The following is a 21403-nucleotide window of genomic DNA, read 5'->3' as shown; positions in this document are numbered from 1 at the left end:
TAAGGGAAGGCACTCTGTCCTGGCTCCCCCAATGGCTCTTACTACATTTTAAAATTCAGAGTTGCTGCCGTCCCGGACCTGGCACAAGCCAGGCTTGCTCAGTCCCAGCTCTCACTGGGTATGTCATACCCAGTGTATTGATCCTTATGGAACCCACTAGAAGCATTTCAATTTCATAATTTCTTACAGCCAGTTAATTGAGATCAAACTACAGGCAGTCCCCGGGTTATGTACAAGATAGGGACTGTAGGTTTGTTCTTAAGTTGAATCTGTATGTAAGTCGGAACTGGCGTCAGCCGCTGCTGAAACTGATCAGTTTCAACGGTGGCTGAATCTGGATGCCAGTTCTGACTTACATACAGATTCAACTTAAGAAACCCAGGCGTCCCCAAGTCAGCTGCTGCTGAAACTGATCAGCGGCTGATTCCAGGAAGCCTGGGGCAGAGCAACTCTGCCTCGGGCTTCCTGTAGTCAGCCGCTGGTCAGTTTCAGCAGCGGCTGACTTGGGGACGCCTGGGGCGGTGCTGCTGGGTTGCTCCAGTAGCGTGGCTCCTCGGCGCTACTGAAGCAACCCAGCAGCACCCAAACTGCTCTGCCCCAGGCGTCCTGATTCAGCCGCTGCTGAAACTGACCAGCAGCGGCTGAATCAGGACGCCTGGGGCAGAGCAGCTGGGGTGCTGCCGGGTTGGTCCGGAGCGGCGCTGCGGGACCAACCCGGCAGCCCCCAGCTGCTCTACCCCAGGGGTAGGCAAGAAAAGCCTGGTCTGCTGGGGAGGGGGCACTAGCTCCCTCCCCATGTGCCAGTAAAAATTGGCTTGTGTGCTGCCCGTGGCATGTGTGCCGGGGCCTGCCGACCCCGAGTTACCCTTTAACGTCCGAGTCATAATTCAGAGTCCTTATCACTCTGTTCCTTGCCATGCTAACAGCACTTTTAATGATCTTGTGCCATTTTCAAAACTGAATTCCTGAATACTGTGATAGGAATCATTGGAGTTTATTATTTTGAGCCCAAATCGCATAGTTCCAGTTGGTATCCCACAATGTGGTGTGCGGAGAAATCACAGAATGCTTAGTTGTCCGGACACTGCACCATGAATGTTGTGCAGTGATTTTGAAAAAGCACAGAACTTTGTGGATGAACTGATTCATGGGGAAACGAGCTTAAGCTGGTATAAATGAAGTGGTGTGCCCACAGTGTTTCAGTATAATTATATTGGTATGGCAGAAAGGAAAACTTGCTTCTTTAAAAAAAGGCTTGAAGTACAACTCCCATCCTTCCCCCTGGCAGTCTCTCCTTTCTACCCCTCCCTCCCCCCCCCCAAAAGAAAGAGTCCAATGTTGGTTCTACAAAGCTTTTGAAGCGGAGAATGGTGTAGATAGTCTCACACAGAGTGCTTTCAGTGTGCATGGGTGACTGTGGATGGTAATAGGAGTGAGTGTAGCTTCTGCTGTCTCTCTCTCAGCAGACTTGAGTGTTTTAAATTGACACTGGAAATGCAAAGAGTGGAATCTAGATGATTACTTTTGCTGACAAATGTCTCATTTCCCATTTAAATTTGTCCAGTTTCACCTTCCAGGCATTGGATCATGTTATGCCTTCAACTAGTTTGAAGAGTCTATTCAATATTTCTTCCCTGTGCAGATAATTATAGGCTGTAATCAAGTCACCCCTTAGTCTTCTCTTTGTTAAACTAAGTAGGTTGAGCTCTGTCAGTAACCATAATGCATGTTTTCTGTCCATTAACCATTCACATGATTCTTTACTGAACCCTCTCCAGTTTTTCAACATCCATCTTGTTTGTGAATGTAGTATTCCAGCAGAAGTTGCACCCATGCCAAATACAGAGGTAAAATTAACCTCTGTGTTCCTACTTGAGATTCCCAGTTGATGCAGCATTAGCACTTTTGGCCATAGTATTATGCAGGAGCTCATGTTCTGCTAATTGTTCACCACAACCCAAAAATCTCTTTGAGTTGCTGCTTTCCAACATAGTTCCCAGTCCTGGCCTATATTAATAGTTCCCAATATTAATTGTTCCCAATGTATATATTTGCATTTCACTTAGAATGCATATTGCTTGCTTATGCCCGAGCATTCTTGATCTTTCTGTATTAGTGTCCTATTCTCTTCACTGTTGATTGCTTCCCCAATTTTGTCATTTGCAAATGTTATGAATGATTTTCTTCTCTGGGTGATTAAAAAAATGTTGTGTAGAGCTGAGAACAGATCCCTGGAGGTCCCTCAGTAGAAACATTATTTGTTTTTGTTTTGTTACGGTGACTCTATTTGCAGTCTCATTTAGAGACATATCAGTTACCTAATTTTAATCCATGTAATTGGTTCCACATTTTTTATCATTCTAGCTTTTTAATCAGTGCCATGCAATACGAAGCTTCTTATGTAGTCCAAGTATGTGACATCAGCACTATTACCTTTATCAACCAGACTTTTAATCGCAATAAAAAAAAGTTAGTTTGACTGACTGGTTTTCCATAAACTCAAGTCCAACAGCATTAAATTATAGCCAAAAGTCCACTATTGAGGAAGAAGGATATCTAAATTATCCTTTTATTAGGTCTGATATCAACTGCTCCGTTATCTCGTCAAGGTTCATGCCAGACTGATAGGCCTGTGGCTACTTAATATTCCTGTTGCTTTTTAAAATATTAGTACGATATTAGCTTATTTCCAGTGTCATGGAATATCCTTAGTGTTACTAGACTTTGAGATATATCTGTTTTTTGTGAAGTATTTCATTACTATTGATTCTGTCACTTCCATCTAAACTCCTTATTGTCCTTATCTTTGCTGACAGTTGATTTTTTCCCCCTTGTGTGTCTTACCAATCTTGTGTAACTCCTAGCTTCTCATTTATAGAATCTTAAAATACCTTGAAAATTAAGGATGTTAAAATGCGGTTGATTGACTAGTTGACGGAATTACCATCAGCTAGTCGATAGGCACGTCCGCATTCCTCCTTTGAACTGGAATAAATTGCCAGCCGGGGGGCCAGCGAGAAGTCCCGCGTACAGCATGGGGCCAACGGGAAGTCCCACTGACTCTCGACTGCACGTGCGTGCCTGCTTTGAATTGCACTAGAGTCCCCAGCGGAGGATCTTGTGCATTTCAAAGACATGGAGGCCAGGGTCAGCAGGGGACTCAGAGTTCCCAGCTGACCCTGGCCTTCATGCTATGGGCTCCCCTTCCCCTTTGAATCATGCAGAGACGGCCGTTTCAAAGGGGCAGCGGCTGTACAGCTGATCAGCTGCTGCCCCTTCGAAACTGCTGCCTCCACGCAATTCAGAGGAGAGGCAAGGGAGCCTGGACTCAGCTGGGGACTCCGCAGCTGAGCCCGGACTACCCTCTTGCCCCTTTGAATCGCGTGGAGGCAGCAGTTTCGAAGGGGCAGCAGCTGATCAGCTGTACAGCCGCTGCCCCTTTGAAATGCCACTTCTGCGCTATTCAAAGGGGCAAGAGGGGAGCCCGTGCTCAGCTGGGGACTCCACAGCTGAGCCTGGGTTCTCTGCAGCATTTCCCCAGGACTTGGGATTAACTGGGGAGTCGATGCTGTGCAGCTGCCATCTTGGGGTTAAAAAGTGGCAGCGCCGCTCTGCGGCACTGCCACTTTGAAGTACCCCTCCCCCATCTCCCTTTGCTGATAGTCAGTGGGAGGCGCAGGGGGAGGATTGACTAGTCGCTTAGTCGACATTGCTAAGCATTTGCTTATTGGATAGTCCACTAGTCTTTAACATCCTTATCAAGAATACCTGGAAAATACCTAGAAGGGACTTTGAGAGGTCAGCAAGTCCAGTTCCCTGCCCTCAGGGCGGGACCAAGCACCATCTAGATCATCTCTTACAGATGATTAAGTCTGCTCTTAAATATCTCCAATGATAGAGATTCCACAACCTCCCCAGGCAATTTATTCCAGTGTTTAACCTCCCTGACTAGAAGTTTTCCCTAAAGTCCAACCTAAATTTCCCTTGATGTAGTTTAAACCGATTGCTTCTTGTCCTATCAGAAGTTAAGGAGAACAATTTTTTTCCCCTTCCTTCTTATAATTCCCTTCTATGTATTTGAAAGCTGCTGTTAGTCCCCTTTTAGTCTTCTCTTTTTTTCCCAAACTAAACAAACCCAATTCCTTCAGTCTTTCCTCCTAGGTCATATTTTTTAGACCTTTAATCATTTTTGTTCCTCTTCTCTGGACATTGTCCAATTTCTCCCCATCTTTTCTGAGATCTGGATACAGTACTGCGGTCGAGGCTTATTCAGCCGTGCTCCCCTGATCGTTACTCCATGCTCACTGAAGACCTCCGATGTACAGGCAGCAGGTAGGGATGTTAAATTTATATTAATCAACTAATCGAATAGTTGATGGAATTTCCACTGGCTACTCAATTAGTTGATAAGGGCGCCTCTGCCTTTGAAATGTTGCAAGAGCCCTCACATGCTACATTTTAAAGGCAGAAGTGCCGCGGGGAGCACAGGGTGAATGGGGGACTGCTTGAGTGTCCTGTGGTCCCCACAGCGCTGCTGCTTTTGAAATGCAGCAAGAGCCCCACACCCTGCAGAGTGGATACTGTGGGGGAACCAGCTTTTAAGATGGCTCCCCTCTGCTTCCCCTCCCCCCTTTGCTGCCTCTCTGATAGTCAGCAATGGGGGCGGGAAAGTGACTAGGTGAGTCACTAGTCTACTATCTGATAAGCCATATGCTTATTTGATAGTCAACTAGTCGCTTACATCCATAGTAGGATAGACTGGATAGAATAGTCAGGAGAATTTTAAACTAATAACGAGGATAAAAAGAGTTAAGAGCACTCATTTAGTACAGAATCAAGATAATTAGAACAAAATTAATAAAGAAACCACAGCACATGAGCATAAGAAATTGTTAATTGCTTATAGGCAGGGCTAAAAGGCTGGATAACAAACAAGAGGAACTAGAATTGCTTGTTATGAATATAAATTTAATCTGATACTACTGAAACCTGATGGGATAATGCCCATGACGAGACTGTCAAAAATCAATGGCTAAACCTGTTCAGAAAGGATCAGTTGGGCAAGAGGAGTGGAAGAATGGTGCTCTGTCAAACATGACAGATTCCAAATCACTGATAACTTGCCAGAAAATTGTCTGGAATTCTTTTGGATCAATACCTTAGCTGCTAATGCTCAATTCTGGTTATTAGTGAGAGTCTGCTACACACCACCAAAATCACACTAGGGAGCAGCATAACCAGCTCATTAAACATCTCTCTAACCTGTATGAAAAGAAGCTGCATCATGTGAAATTTCAGTTGGAGTGACAGATGGTGTAATCTTGTCAGTACTAAAACATCCATGGAATGTCAGATTTATAGATACATTTCCTAACTTAAAAATCTAGCAAGGCGAAATTTTGTTAGATTGGTCTTTACACACACAAAGGACTTGATCACAGAACTAATAACTTAAATGCAAGTGATCATGACTTGATCATATTTATAATGTGGGGACAGAGTAAAGACCAAACCAGTAATATTTGTGGTGCTCCAACTACCAATTCCACAAAACTGGGAGAAACAGTTTAATAAAAAAAAGTGATAATTCAGAATTAAGAATACTTTAGAGACCCAAAAAGCTATCAAGGAAGAATGCCATATTGATTAAAAAAAATCTAGTTTACTGGAGAAGCAAATGCAACCATAAGCAATTGTGTAAATAAATAGGAAATGGAAAGGGAAATTTCCTACTAATGAATAGAAAGCTAGATCAAAGTACAAAGGATGACTATAAAGGACAAAATTAGAAAGGTGAAGGCACAAATGAACTCAATCTAGCTAGACACAAAAGATAACATAAAGGATAATAAAACTTGGGCAGAGGAAAATGGGGAACAGGACTTGTGTGTGTGTGGTTGCCGAGTGCAGTGAGGTAGGATTGGCACAGGGACAGGTTGGAGGAATTAGGCAAGTGAGTGAAAAGTTTAGCCATTAGAGAAGACTTCCCATGGAGAACCTTGGATTCCATTTTGAATCTAATCAGTTCTCTGCTGACAGTAAATAGCAGAGAAACCTGTTGGCAAAGTCCCTCTCATCTCCCATTAATGGCTGGCTTACAGAGTATGACAACGTACTATTACTGTTACTATCATCTTAAATAGCAGATTTGTTGTGGATTGGTAGGTTCTAACCTTGCTGACAAAACAGGTGACTGTCACTATGGTTCCATGGTAGAACTTTTCTTTATTTTGCTTTTTTTAACCTTAAAAAAAAATCCAAAACCAAGTATATTAAAGGAATGCCAAGGTTATCAATTCAGGCACTCAGAGGTTAGAAAATAATGGCCATTACAACCTAGTTATCCTTTTTATGTGAATTCATTTTAATACCGAGTTTTATTACACAGTGTCACTGTTTCTCCATTTAAGAATCTCTGTATGCACACTGCAGGCTGGTTCTTTTTTCTTCTTGAAGATGCATTTTTACTGCCGTCTAATATGCTACAGCTAAACTAATGTTATAACATGAAGAGTAGCATTTATTCCTCATTTCGCACATGGAAAAACTGAGAAGGAGGTAAGTGATTTGCCTTAGGTCATACAGATTGTGACCCAGCTGGAATAGAATCCAGATCTTGTGACATCCAGTCAATCAGTCCTAAGACCATATTTTTGGGTGTGCTCCTGAGGGGTCTACCACGGAGTGAATGTGACAGTTAAGATATAGATTAAGTATTTTATTATAAAAGAAAATGTTCCAAAGTGTACAATAAATATTTCAGCTTTGTAACGTGCAGTATGTCTGAAGGAGTACTTTTTTCCCACAAAAGCAAATACAGGCAGTCCCCGGGTTACGTACAAGACAGGGACTGTAGGTTTGTTCTTAAGTTGAATATGTATGTAAGTTGGAACTGGCATCCAGATTCAGCAGCTGCTGAAACTGACCAGCGGCTGACTACAGGAAGCCCGAGGCAGAGTTGCTCTGCCCCGGGCTTCTTGGAATCAGCCGCTGATCAGTTTCAACAGGCTAAATCTGGATGCCAATTCTTACATCCAGATTCAACTTAAGAACCCCAGGCGTCCCCAAGTCAGCTGCTGCTGAAACTGACCAGCAGTGGCTGAATCAGGACTCCTGGGGCAGAGCAGCTGGGGTGCTGCCGGCTTGGTCCAGTAGCGCCCAGAGCGGTGCTATGGGACCAACCAGCAGCGCCCCAGCTGCTGTACCACAGGCATCTGGAGCAAAGCCGCGGAGCACAGGGGCAGCGGGACAGCCGGGATATAAGTCGGATCCGCGTAACTCGGGGACTGCCTGTATATCTGTTAATCTCTAAGGTAACACAGGACTAATATTATTCAAGTTATACTAACACAGCTATCCATTTGAGACTGTTGTCCTAGGTCTATATGTGTGTGTGTGTGTGTGTGTGTGTGTGTGTGTGTGTGTGTGTATATATGTGTATATATATATATATATATGTATATGTGTATATATATATATATATATGTATATATATATATATATATATATATATGTATATATATATATATATATATATCTATCTCATTGTATGGAGGACAAATAGGGCATAATGAAGTTGGGTGACAGTAGATGGTTTGACAAGTTACTGTAAATAGGGTTTGTTATCCTTTTTTCTTTATAGGCAGAAATCTCAAATTGGACTAGGTCAATGGAGGTACTAATCAGATGTCAGCTTAATATGTACTCTTGTTCTATTATCTCTAGAAACTGTTAGAGAAATATTAGACTGAGAAATCTAATACTATGTAAAAACTGAACAGAGGGTTCTATAAAGTGTACTTGATTGAAAAGTAAAAACATATTAAAGGTTGTATACTAGGGATGTGAACATGTAAATGTGAGCCTGGCTTTATCAGTGGTTAATGTGCAGAGTTAGATGCAGCCCCCTCCAAACTGCTGCCTCTCTATCAGAGGCAACAAAGTGTGGGGGGTGGGGAGGAGCATCAGAAACCGGTGCTTGTGGGGAGCGGTCTACCCTCCTGTTTTTTTTAAGATGTCTTCCCTGCATGTATGCCCCCGCTGCCTTTGTTTGAGCTATGACATCAATGCTGCTACCACCAGCTGTGCTTATAAAAGCCAGTTCCCTGTGCTGCTGCCTCTGATACAGAGGAAGCAGCGTGGGGGTGGGGAGGAAGAAGCACGTGTAAACTTTCAGAAATTTTCAGTGGTTATATGTTTACCTGTATTAACGCGTTTTAACATTCCTATTGCATACCATGTTAGGATACGTTCAGTAATACAGCACAACTTTGCTCTGTGTATGGTGCAGTATTTAAATAACTGCAACAAACTTTTTCTTACCAGCATTCTAAATTTTTACATTTCTTTCTCTGAAGAGTTTCCCTGTGGGATGACGGAGTGACATCATCATGTCACTCTGCGTCCACAGGCAGTGCCCTCGCATGGGTTCTCTCCCTGGATTCTCTTTGGGGACAGAAAAGCCTCCTGGCAGCCAAACCTAGTCAGATTCCAGAGCCCAAGGGTTCTGCCCAAGGGTCAGCTCTGCTAATGACCTTTCGGGCAGCCTGTCGCCTGGCCCAGGGGTTGCTTTGGCTGGTGTGAGGCCCACTCACACTGGGAATGGAGGTAGGTTCCCACACCCCAGGATGCCATGACTTGCTCCAGAACAAGGCCGCTGTCATTCTTGGTGCTCACAGTGTGCTGGGCCAGCAGGCTCAAGTGCCAAGCACAGTGTGAGGTACCCTGCTTCCTTATCTGCCCAATGCCCCATCCTCCACTGTGCCCTGAGTGGCCACGTCTTGAGCCCAACACCAAGCTCTCCTGGTGAGACCCAAGCCCAGACTGGCTCACTCCCACCCAGCCATGCACAGGGTTGCAGCAGTGAGTGATGCTTCTGCAAAGTGGTGGCGGAGGCACCCGGCAGCACTGACCTAAGTATCTTGGGCTTGCTTGGCCTTGCGTTCCTCTCTCTTCTCTACCACAGTGTTTGGAGCATCAGCACTGGCTTCATGCTGGGGGAGATGGGAGGAGTGGGAGGAAGGAGAGGGAGGGGGAGAGAGAGCCCAAAGCCTTGATGCGTGGAGAGGAAGTGCTCCCCCTCCTATGGTGGAAGATTGGTGAGCATAGTGAGCAGGGGCCACAGGCTCACTAGTATACCATTAAAATGTAGTATGTAAATGTTTTCTTTCTCTCTCAGGCAAGAGCAATATGTATTGAATTCTTTAGGTAATTGCTATCTAGATAACTTAAATCAGTGGCTCAACTTTTCCAGATTGCTGTGCAGGAGTCTGAACTGTTTTGCATATTTTAAAAACTACTTGGTTACAAAATCAGACCTAAAAATACAAGTGTCACAACATGCTATTGCTGAAAAGTTGCTTGCATTCTCACTTTTATCATATTATAAACTAATTATATAATAAAAACATACACTTGAGTGTATAGATTACAGAGCAGAATTAACAAGTCGTGTGAAATTTTAGTTTGTACTGAATTTGCTAGTGCTTTTTATGTAGCCTGTTGTGAAACTAGGCAATTACCTAGTTAAGTTTATGTACTCTTGGGGGTTTGCTTACCTGGTTAAAAACAGCATGCATAACTGTTCTGAGTTTGTATTGTAGGTGCTTATGAACAGAATTCACCTGACCCTGGAGGACTTAAATACTTCAGGGATAGTGACCTTTATAAACACCAGGGAGAGAGAGATCTACTTTACCTAGAAATAAGTTAGTTTCTCCCACTTCGTCATAGTCTCTAATCAGTTCTTCTCTGGGTGCCCTGATCTCCACTACAAGAGGTGGTTTGTTTACACAAACTGTTCTTACTGGGATATTAAGACATTTTGAATAACTTTAAGATTCTGGAATCTAACATGATTAGCAGACCTGTGTCTAAACTGGACCGCATTCACTTAAAGATAGTTAGGGTGCTGTTCAAAATTTTTGTAACACTTCTTCACTTTTTAGGGTAGACCTCTATTTCCTGAAACCCAGATCTTACTTGGTATTTACTTGAGTTGCTGCTGCTGTGTGTTGAAATCATCAGTCCTAGAGTTAATGGTGGAGTGGAACTTAGCTTTTTCCTACCTTAAATACATTTCCCTTTTATTTCTCTTCAGGATTCTTTCCCTGTGTCCATTATCAGAAAATGTAACCAGCTTTTGTTACCTGATTTGTTCTGGTTTATTTTTGCTTAGTGTGTGTATTTTGCACCATAATGGTGGTGCATGGTATTTTATGCTTTGCATTTTATGTTTCATATGTTTCTTTCCTTTTATTATAGCTTTTGGGATATTGCATATTATAATTGACAAGAGCAATCTGTTCTGAAGCTGCATCTTACAGATCAGCTTACAACTATGCTGCACTTTCCTTTTGGGGCTAAACTGTCAGTGGCTAACAATAGAGGCATTGTTGATACTCAGTAAAAATGACTTTTAAAAGTGAATTAGGTGATCAGAGGACCTACAACAGAAGAAGGAGAAATAGAGGAAAAGAGAAAATAAGTTTGTCACTTGATAATGTAACATTCAGCTCTCGTTGATACCCAAGTTTTCTTTTCTATGGACTGTGGCAGGAAGAGTTTAGAACTGTGGTGTCCAACACACTAGCTATTAGGGATGTTAAATTGTGATTAATCAGCTACTCAATTAGTTGATAAAAGGTGGGTGCTCGCTACCATGCTGCGGCTTTTCAGTTTAAATGTAGTAGGAGCTGGGAACAGTATTGCAGCTCTGCTTTTTTAAATGTAGTAAGAGCCCAGCAGAGATGGTGCTGACGGGAACCGGCTTTTAAGCCTGCTCTCCCGCCCCTTCTCCCCCCCAGCACTGGCTCCTGTTTCCTCTCCCCCCTTCCCCTTTGCTGCCTCTGATATAGGCTTGTAGGTTTGTCTGCCTAGGCTTATTAGGTAGTCAACTATTACATCCCTACTAGCCACCTGTGGCTGTTTGGCTTGTTGAGTGTGGCCAGTTCACTTCAGAACTGGTTAGCTACCATGGGTTTAGAAAATACCCAGCCAAATCACGTGAGATGCTGCTGAAGACAATAAGTAAATATAAACAGGCTTCTTTATTTAGGGAAAGCCTATATAAGCTGTCTCCTATTTTCTTTGATAAAACTCAGTCCAGCATATTCAGATTTGACATGAACATATAAACACATTTACATTTTGATAAATGTCAGTTTTTCATGTTGATTCTTACCACCAGTGTGCAACGAGCATTTCTATAAAGCCTTTAAAATGGTAGAACATAGGTTTAAAAAAAAATCTCAAGTTATTTTGCGTGATCAATTGCGAGTGCTTTGTTTCCCTGTAGATTTCAGTAACTATAGCACTATTTCTAATCTTGCTTCAGTATTTATTGTACAAAGGCACTCTTAATGAACATGTAGTGTTTTTGAAAAATTCGCCTAACCCCCAGAAGACTGAAGTCTGTACAGTACTTGATCGTACAACACTTTTCCCTCTTCCTGCCTTCAGTTGCTTGACCTTTTAAGCTTGTCCTTTTAAAATAAGTAACAAAATCAGCATAACTCTGTAGTAACAGTTGCTCAGTTTCTTCTGACTTTAACCAGTAGATTTGTGCTTTTGAAGAACCAGTTTCTTGAATCTATTAAGAGCTATAATAGGCAGTAAAGTCATCTTAAACCCATCTGCACCTGGAAGTAAATGACAAGTGTCTTCAACGAGTCTCTTATTATAGATAATCGTGCTGGTTACACATTCCTGTGAAGCTAAGAAAAACAATCTCAGATAAGACATTCAAAGTATATTTAAGCTATCCAAATTCTTGCCATCTATGGCACAATAAACTGACCAAATTTGGTCAAATATTTTAAGCCAGTTAGTCATATGTCTTTTAATGTGCTGCATGTGTAAGCTTTTGATTCTCTTAGCAACAATATTTGTATGGATATGTGTTGGCAGTTTCTCTTATGTATGTTTTAAAAATATGTAAGAGGCTTTTTCTATGGACAATTACTGCTGCAAACAAGCGGACTGTTTATTTTGCTGTGCAGAACTAATACATTTTAAATGTCTTTTTTGCAGATTATGCTTTTGAAAAGAGAAGTTTTTACATCTAAATGCAATTCTCAATTTATTGTAAAATTGAAAGCTGCGTAGTTCAAATCAGTCAGGAAATGCAAAGGCTAAATTCCAAAAGTAATGTTAATTTAACCACATTTATCCTGTATAAAGTACATCATGCTGTTGAACTTGATATTAATCTATGCATTTTTAATTGGAAAAACAGGAATAGGAAATATAATATTTGTGCATTGTAACCAGGTTAACGTTACTGTTTAAACTCGACTTTTGTGTCTTGTGACTTTTTTATTCAGTGAAATATTAATGCATTTATGATAAGTTCTTTATGCAACAAATTTTCTTTTCTTCGAATGAAAACATGATCAGCCCTGTACAAAGAAAGTAGAAGGGATTTTTTGAATAATAATAAATCTGTAATTTTCAGTATTATGGAAAATTTTTAGAAGATTTAAAAGTGAAAGTATATTATAAGTATACACTTTATCTACATTGTATCCGAAGAATAATTCTCCGGGTTTTAGGACTTCTCTAATTGAGTGCTTCTTTCAATGTCCTGGTTTTCATTCGTGTGTGTGTGTGTGTGTGTGTGTGTGTGTGTGTGTGTGTGTGTGTGAGTGAGTGTGTGTCGGGGGGGGGGGGGCGCAGGAGGGAGAGTGGGGGATGGGGAAGGCACAGATTAGTAGATTAAACTCTTGAGAAGACCTGGGGATATAGTTGCCTGCCTCCTTGCTGTTCTGAATTACAAAGGGCCTTCTCTCTGCATTCTACTCTCTGCATTCTACTCTGCCCATTTAAGGGCAGCAATATGTAAGTTGGCAGAGAAACATACTGAATACCCCCCTTGTGAGAAAAATACTCTTAACATGGAGGAGGAAAGCAGAACAGCAGGTGGTCAAGTTGAGAAAATATCTGTCCTTATGTATTTACGCAGCACAGAGGTGAATGTGGTAGTGTGTGTAGCTGCATAAACAGAATACATAGGGTCATGTCCTTAGAAGACCTATGGGTTCTCTCTTGCAGTATATGAAATGGCTACATAGGCAAATATATCCTAAAGGTACACATTTATAGACCTGTAAAAAGTATATAGTTGCTTAAAGAATAAAAGGTGGCTATGGAATTAGGGATGTTACATTCAGATTAGTTGGCTAATCGAATAGTCTATGCAGTTTTCATCGACTATTTAGCTGATACTGGTGCCTCCGCCTTAGAAATATAGCAACAGCCCCAGGGCTGCTGTGACACTTCAAAGGTAAAAGTGCTGTGTGGAGTCCCCAGCTGACCCTGGGCTCGCGCAGCGCTGCTGCTTTGAAATGTTGCGTGCAGCCTGGGGCTAGCCCTGGGCTGCACGCAGCATTTCAAGGCAGCAGAGCTTGTGTGGAGCTCAGGATCTGGCCCCAGGGTCCATGTGGCATTGCTGCTTTGAAGCTCCCTCTCCTTCTCTCCCTTTCCCCCACTGCCTCTTTCTGATAGCAGCAGCAAGGGTGGTGGGGAGTGACTAGTTGGAAATCCCTACATGGAATGTAGTTTGCAATAGAAACCTTATATGGTTGTAGAAATGCCAAATATTACTTCTCATTCTATACCTTTAAGCCCATCTTCACTATAGCTAAAAACCAAAACTATAGTAGGGCACCAAATGTCAAAAGAGTTGTCTTCTGTCCCAGTTACAATAATTTTGTGATGTAGATAAAACCTAGCTTATTTCCTAAAAAGCACTGAAGTAGCAATATGAGTTAACTTACTTGAGGATGTAGCATACTTTGGGGAACAGTTAAGAGTCCTGTCTAATAATATAAAATGGAGTCATGTTGTATCTGGGTTCCCCAGCATAGTTATAGTTGTAAATGAAGCTTTGCAGGTAAGGCCCTACTTAACTTTCCAGTATTGTAAATCCTGCAGTATTAGTTTTGTTGCCACAATTTTAATTAGCTTGCTTTGCACAGTACATAATTTTGCGTACTTTTTTGAGTATTTACTTAGTACTAAACTAATAGTCAATGCCTCTAAAATGTAAAAGATTGAAGTGACTGGACTCTTTGTACAGCAACTGGTTGACTTGAATCTTCTGAATTTTGTGTTGTAATAGTCACTTTTTAATGAATGTAATACAGTAGTTGGAAGCAATGTGTGGTTATTTTTTTTAAAATGGATTGCATATAGGTAACCTAATAGCAGAGGGTTTTTTATGTAGTTCCAACAATTTTTTCTTAAATGTATCTACTCTACTTTTTACAAATTATCTGTTAATAAATCGATAATAAATATAAATAAATAATGGTCACTATTAGAGTATTGTTTTTCTGTGATTTTTCTCCCCTCTCTCCCCTCCCTGTGCCTTTTGTGGAACTCCGCTGCAATTACTTGATGATCATGATTCTGCAATTCAAGAAGGGCCTAATTGATCAAAAAATAGCTCTTAGATAAAATAAATCTATTTGAGGACTTGATAGATATGCTTTTAAAGCTTTCAGCAATTTTTCCTGTATAGTTACTGCTTTGGTTGGTTTGAGAATTTTCTTTCCTCTGATAAACAATCTAACACCTCTCCAGACTTCCTCTCCTCTAAAACATCTTTTTTCTAAATGTTTTTTCCAAGAAAAACAAGAATTTAAAGCAAGACATCAGTATGAATTTCCTAATTTGTGTGTGTTTGTTTCTTTCCTTCTAGGCTTGCATAGATGATAACATAGATATGGTGAAATTTCTGGTGGAAAATGGAGCAAATATTAACCAACCAGATAATGAAGGCTGGATACCTCTACATGCAGCTTCTTCCTGTGGATACCTTGATATAGCAGAGTAAGGATTTGTCCTCTTCTGTTAAAAACATTTGTGTGTATACCATGGTTTTGCAGAGAGAATATCAGGAGTGCTGGGAGTAGATGGCATTCATAAACAAGAGCTTTTAACTTTTAAGTCATGAATTATCAGAGACATTTTGCATATTATACTTTGAGTCTGTGAATTATTTAATGTACATAGCTACTGGGCATATATAATTTCTTATTTTCCTTTTAGATTAATAAATTATCATAGTTTTCATAGGGTCCAGCCATATAAATTACAACAACCAAATTACACTATTTCAAAACTTGTTTTCCTCTGTAGTAGAGTTGGGACTAATATATATAATTTGTAACTTATAATCGTGTTGAAGCCATATCTGAAGTTAGTACTAGCTCACAACAGATCCCATGCTAGTTGTATTTGCAATTTTGGTTTTTTAGCATGGGGTGGGCAAAAGGGCCTCCACGGGCTGGATCCGGCCCACCAAGCAGCTTGTTCAGGTCCATGGAGGCCCTGCCGCTTCCTCTGTCCCCAGGCCAATTAGGTCCGGAGGGCGGGAGGAGTGTATGAGTTTCCTCTGCCCTGCTCCTGCCCTGATTTGGGCATGGGGCATGAGTGCTTAGTGGGAAGGGGTAGGGCAAAGGGGCTGGGGACCGGGAAGCCTGGAAGCATCATAACCCCGCGCCTTCGATTTGAGGCCCCACCCCTTCCAGTGCAGCCCGGGGCCACTTCAAAAATTATTCCCCACCCCTGCTTTAGCCTCTCCTGGTTGTTCTTGTGGAATAAATTAAGAGTGACATCACAGAACAGACTGTTACGGTCAGAGTTAAGGGTTAGTTATGTGACACAATCAGAGTCCAGGGAGAGGCTTTTTCCTTCAAAAACTCTTTGAAGAAGACGTGATAGCAACTGGAAACATTTGGTTATTTATGAGATCACTGTCTCCATTGGCAAAAATGATTGGATTTAGATAATATACACCTATCAGAGTAAGCTTCTTTTGACCCCTCTTCATGAAGACTTCCAAGTGTTGGCGACCGTTATGGTTTTGCCATTAAAAAGGCCATTGTATCTCACTTGTAAATTTGGCTTAAGGCGAATTCCATTAGATCTGCAATATTCAGGGCACTCTGTGATCCAATATTAGACCTGGAAGAAACAGATTTTTTTTAATATATTGCTAACCTTACAATTTCAGCCCTTTGTCATAGGAATTACATGTTTGAGGGAAAGGTAATTGCTGCCCTGGTCCATGAAAGTTTGGGAAGAGTCTGTTGGCTACACGTGTAAAACATGAGTGAAAAATCCAAAGACTGCCTTGAATGCCAGTTTTATAGGCAGGAATATTAGGAGTTTTAAAGAGAAAAGAGGCTGTTTTCAACCTTTTGTAAAACATACGCATATGGTTGATAGATGCACAGCCTCTGTAATTTGTGCTCTGTCTTCGGAGATAGTGAAAACATTCCAAATACTTTCACGTACTTTGAGTATGTATTGAAAATCTATACCTTCTCATCTTGTGATAGGTGTTTAAGTCACTAGGGAAGTTTTTTTTCGAAAGTTTCAAAAGCCATTAATAGTAGTTTAGCTTTCTTCTCAAGAAGGGTGCTAACTTAAATAGTAATTTTGATTCAGCATTCCAATTTGCTGTGGTCAAGCGATATCCATGCTCACAAAGAAGACTGATGCTTCCCATGCCCATGAAAAAACATGTTCCTTCAACTCGAGTATTTCTCTAGTTAAAACCCCCTCCATTTTGCAGAAGCCAGGCACCTAATATTTTATCTTCTCTTACTGAGTTGCCAAGATTTATCTGCAGTGGTCTCTTGCTTTCTAGATTTTCCTGCAAAGGAGAGGGTATTGGATTGAGATTTTTCCATGAGACCAGTGAATTGGAGATTGGGAGCCAACTTTGAAATTAGGGATTTTTGGGCGTAAACAAATAACCATTTAAATGATAAGCAGATGTTTATTGGTTAATGGTGTCGGCTACACTTTTAGCCTCCCAGGAAGACAGCTTTGGTGTAGCAGAGCAGCAAAGCTTCCTCCGCAGGAGAAGAGCGGGCAGCTCCTGTGTACTGGCTCCCAGGGAGACCTGGCTGAAGGCTCTGCAGTATAAAGCATGTAATTGTGTAACCACTGATTTTTAGTGGTTACACGGTTACCCTATTACATGATTTTTAACATCCCCAGTTGAAATCTAGTTGGAGCAGAGGATGCAGTGAGCTGGGCCAAGTGGCCTGCTCGGATAATTGCACAACATAGGGAAGGCCTAAGGAGCCAAAGCTGATTACAAGCTTTTCCACATACAGTGGAAGGTCCTGAGCAGGTCTGTGTGCCACATCACAGCTATTGAGGCTGATGGAGCTGAGGAATCTGGATAACAGGAAGGGGAAGAATGGTGTCCTCAAAATAATAAACCAAATTTACTGTAACAGATGTTTTAAACACCTGTAAAATGTTGTGGTTTGAAGGTAGTTAGGGAATAAGAGAATTGCTGCAAAATTTGGATTTTTGTCCTTTTGACGATAAACAATGCTTCAGCTTTTTTCGAATATTGTCCGGCCCATGAAAGAAACAGCAGATGCCTCTTACACCCATTATTCTAACACTATACAGGACTATGTAGCACTTTAAAGACTAACAAGATGGTTTATTAGATGATGAGCTTTCGTGGGCCAGACCCACTTCCTCAGATCAAATAGTGGAAGAAAATAGTCACAACCATATATACCAAAGGATACAATTTTAAAAAAATGAACACCTATGGAAAGGACAAATCACATTTCAGAACAGAAGGGGGATGCAGGGAAAATTAGACACCACGCTCTTCAGAAAACCCACTGACTCATACAGTTACCTACATGCTTCCAGCTCCCATCCAGCACACACCATACGATCCATCATCTATAGCCAAGCCCTTCGATACAACCGCATCTGCTCTAATCCCACAGACAGAGACCAGAAACTTCAGGATCTCTACCAAGCATTTATAAACCTCAACTACCCACCCGGAGAAATAAAAAAGCAAATTGAAAGAGCCAAACGAATACCTAGAAACCATCTACTACAAGACAGACCCAAGAAAACCAACAATAGAACACCACTTGTCATCACCTACAGCTCCCAACTTAAACCTGTCCAACACATTATCAATAGATTACAACCTATACTGGAACAGGACACTAAGCTCCAAGAAGCTCTGGGAGACAGACCCATAGTCTCCTATAGACAACCACCTAACCTCAAGATGATTCTTACCAACAACCACAGGACATACCACACTAATACCAACCCTGGTACTTTCCCTTGCAACAAACCCCGCTGCCAGCTTTGTCCACATATTCACTCTGCTGACACCATTATTGGGCCTAACCAAGTGAGTTACAAGATCAAGAATACATATTCCTGCGCCTCCAGAAATATAATCTATGCTATCATGTGCCGAAAGTGTCCGTCTGCTATGTACATTGGACAAACGTCTCGGACACTTCGCCAAAGAATCAATGCCCACAAAACAGACATTAGACAGGATCACAAAGAAAAAACAGTTGTTTGTCATTTCAACCAGAAAGGACACTGTCTCGATGACCTGCTAACCTGCATCCTACTTCAGAAGACATTCAAATCTGCACTTGAAATGGAATCCTCTGAACTGGCATTCGTGCTAAAATTCGACACTCTCCGCAGGGGACTTAACAAAGACTCCAACTATCTTAGCCATTACAAAGATAGCTTCCCTAATTATCACCTCTAATACTATTAACTCACAGACATCTACCCTTCCCCACCTCTAATATCATTAACTCACTGGCATTCACCTTCCTTTCCCCTCCCCCCCGATTCCCCCTTCTGATCTGAAATGTGATTTGTCCTTTCCATATGTGTTCATTTTTTAAAAAATTGTATCCTTTGTTATATATGGTTGTGACTATTTTCTTCCACTATTTGATCTGAGGAAGTGGGTCTGGCCCACGAAAGCTCATCATCTAATAAACCATCTTGTTAGTCTTTAAAGTGCTACATAGTCCTGTATTTTGTTTCAGCTACACCAGACTAACACGGCTACATTTCTATCACTATTCTAACACTGAAAGAGCATTTATTGGTACCAAAAAATGTGGCCTTTTTGAAGCTGGCACTACTAGTGCCACCAAAGATCAGACGGCCTGTCCATTCTGTAGCATCCAGAGCTAGATATGAGGCTATCTTCCAACTGGCCTGTCCATCCAGATGTGCACGCTCTCCAAAGAGGAGAAATTTTTTGGAGAGGTGGGGACAGAATACTTTTATCCCACTCTGAATTCTTTAATGATGCAAGATATAAACAGAAGGAGCAAGCAACACCATCTGTTATCTATACCACTAATAGATAGGCCACAAATTAGATGCCTTTGTAAGGTAGAACATTACTTCAGTAAATTTGCTGTTCCACCTAGAAAACTAGCAATTGTTAATGTAGAAAGATGATTTTATTAATTGCAGCGTGTTATCTGAATTCACCAACACTCGTTCAAGATGATAGACTTCATTTCCAATCAAGCATCATTGAAGTTGAACTGCTACATATATTGACAATCCAGTGGATACTTGATGGGAACTTCATGAAGCTTGCTGTGTGGTCCAGATTTCCCAGTTTAATCCTCCATGATCTAGCTTTTGAGTGCCAAAAGGAATCACATTTCCTCGAAGACTAAGAGCAGTCCTCCACTCCCTAAGTATCTATACCCCAAGTCTCGACCTATAAGCAACAAGCAGTTCCCAACCATTCTACCATCAAAGTGCTTAACTGCCTAAAATGCTAGAAGATTACATGAACTGTAAACAATGACTTCCCTTCATTTTACTTCCAGCTTCAGCCTTCCACCAAGAAAGCCTTTTGACATGACTTTTGAGAAATCAAGTTTAGTCCATGTTGCTACAGTTACACATTCTTACACTTCATTTGCTGGCTGCCTAGTTAATTTTTTCCCGGCTGCTTATTATATACTATGAGGCATGTGGGTTCTGGAAATAATCACTATGGGTTCTATGATAGTTCCCTTCTCTTCCTTTTTGCTTCCCTCTTCAGGGACCCTTCTTATGAGTGGATATTGAGACAAGAAGTGGAACTCCCTGCTCTGTATGGGAGCCATAGAACTTGTATCTCTTCAGTGTACTCAAGATATTTCCTCATCCTCAGAAAGGAAGGAGACCGGAGATTCAACTGAACATCTTCATCTGCAGTTCAAACAGTAGACGTGTAGTGAGGGCTTCAATAAACCCCTTGCTAAACAAAGGGCAGCTGGTTCACAGCTCTCAATTTGAGATTTATTTCCAAAGAGACATCAGGTATATAGGATATTCCAGAGATTTACCATGGGCCCAGACCATTACCAATATAGAGTGGTTCCCTTCCTTTCTCAATAGCACTAAGAGCATTTACAAAGGTATTACCTGTAGTGGCAGCTCGCCTGTATTGTCAAAGTTCTCTTACTCAGGGAACTGGTTGCACACAGAGAAAATATAGATGACAGTCCTGTCCCTGATCACTTATTTAGGGCTGCAAACAAATGTAAAAGTGTGGTGTAACTGTATACTCAGAGTTAAAGTATACCTATCACAGAACAGATTCCAGGTTGCAAAGGACTTCATCACTTGGCTTAAGATGAGCCTGCAAAAAGCTACAATTTCTTATCCTATTAGAGTTTTGTGTAATTTTGACAGTATCCACCTCTTTTCAATATTTTGCCGTTAATGCTTATAGGTTTGGTTATAGACCATCTACATGCTGAGCCACAACAGACTGGACTGGCTGATCTTACTCTTGCACTTCACTGTCCAGGTTGTAAAATAGGGAGAAAGCGTACATGGAAGTTCCCTTCACATATCCCCCGCCTACAAAAAAGATGGATTATAGATGCCTCTCTGTTAACTGAAATAGGCTTTCTGATCCCAACATATGCACAGGGTTCTTGGACCCACCAAAGAATCCCACCTGCACATAATTTCTGAAGCTGTGTACAGTGCAGATCAAACAAGCTGGAACATTGCTCTCCAGTAGCCCAAGAAATTCTGGTTCCTGAGCATTTTTCAGAACTCCTTACATCCGTGTGTCCCTACTCCCCTCTTCCCCAGTTATACTAACTTAGAACAAAGGTAAATTAGACAGGCCAACTCAGCAATCTCCATCAAAAAGTATGATGTTTGGATGCATGGCAGACCTTGAAAAGTTATGTTCAGAGGCTGTTCAATCCAACCTTGGCAAGAGTTGGCATTCCCTGAGAACATGCTATAAAACAAAATGGAAGAGACTTCCATCCCTGATGTCAGCCAGCATCATTAGAAACCCCTGGAAATGTATGACAGCCCCACTATTCAAGTATCAGCAGGGTAGCCGTGTTAGCCTGGATCTGCAAAAGTGACGAGGAGTCCTGTGGCACCTTACAGACAGATTTATTGGAGCATAAGCTTTCATGGGCAAAGATCTGCTTCCCCGCTATTGTTTATCTCTCTCTCTCAAAATGACAGGGCTAGCTCCAGCTCCTTTTAAGCCAGCTCCCTGTGCATACTGGGAGCCTGTGTGTAATGGTGAAGGTTAACC

At 41.5% G+C, this 21403-nt stretch overlaps 1 protein-coding gene across 6 annotated transcripts in view; it reads left to right on the top strand.

Moving 5' to 3' along the window:
- PPP1R12A (protein phosphatase 1 regulatory subunit 12A) overlaps positions 1-21403 on the top strand; it is a 181790-nt gene that overhangs the window by 35773 nt on the left and 124614 nt on the right. For all 6 annotated transcript variants that reach the window (XM_075932387.1, XM_075932351.1, XM_075932358.1 and 3 more), the window contains exon 2: positions 14702-14832. In XM_075932387.1, the coding sequence (XP_075788502.1) occupies positions 14702-14832 (131 nt within the window). The remainder of the gene's footprint in view (positions 1-14701; positions 14833-21403) is intronic.

This window comes from Pelodiscus sinensis, chromosome 1, assembly GCF_049634645.1.
Source record: "Pelodiscus sinensis isolate JC-2024 chromosome 1, ASM4963464v1, whole genome shotgun sequence".
NCBI lineage: Eukaryota > Metazoa > Chordata > Testudines > Trionychidae > Pelodiscus > Pelodiscus sinensis.
Note: the sequence above shows the minus strand (reverse complement) of the source record. Positions and strands in the feature narration are given on the sequence as shown.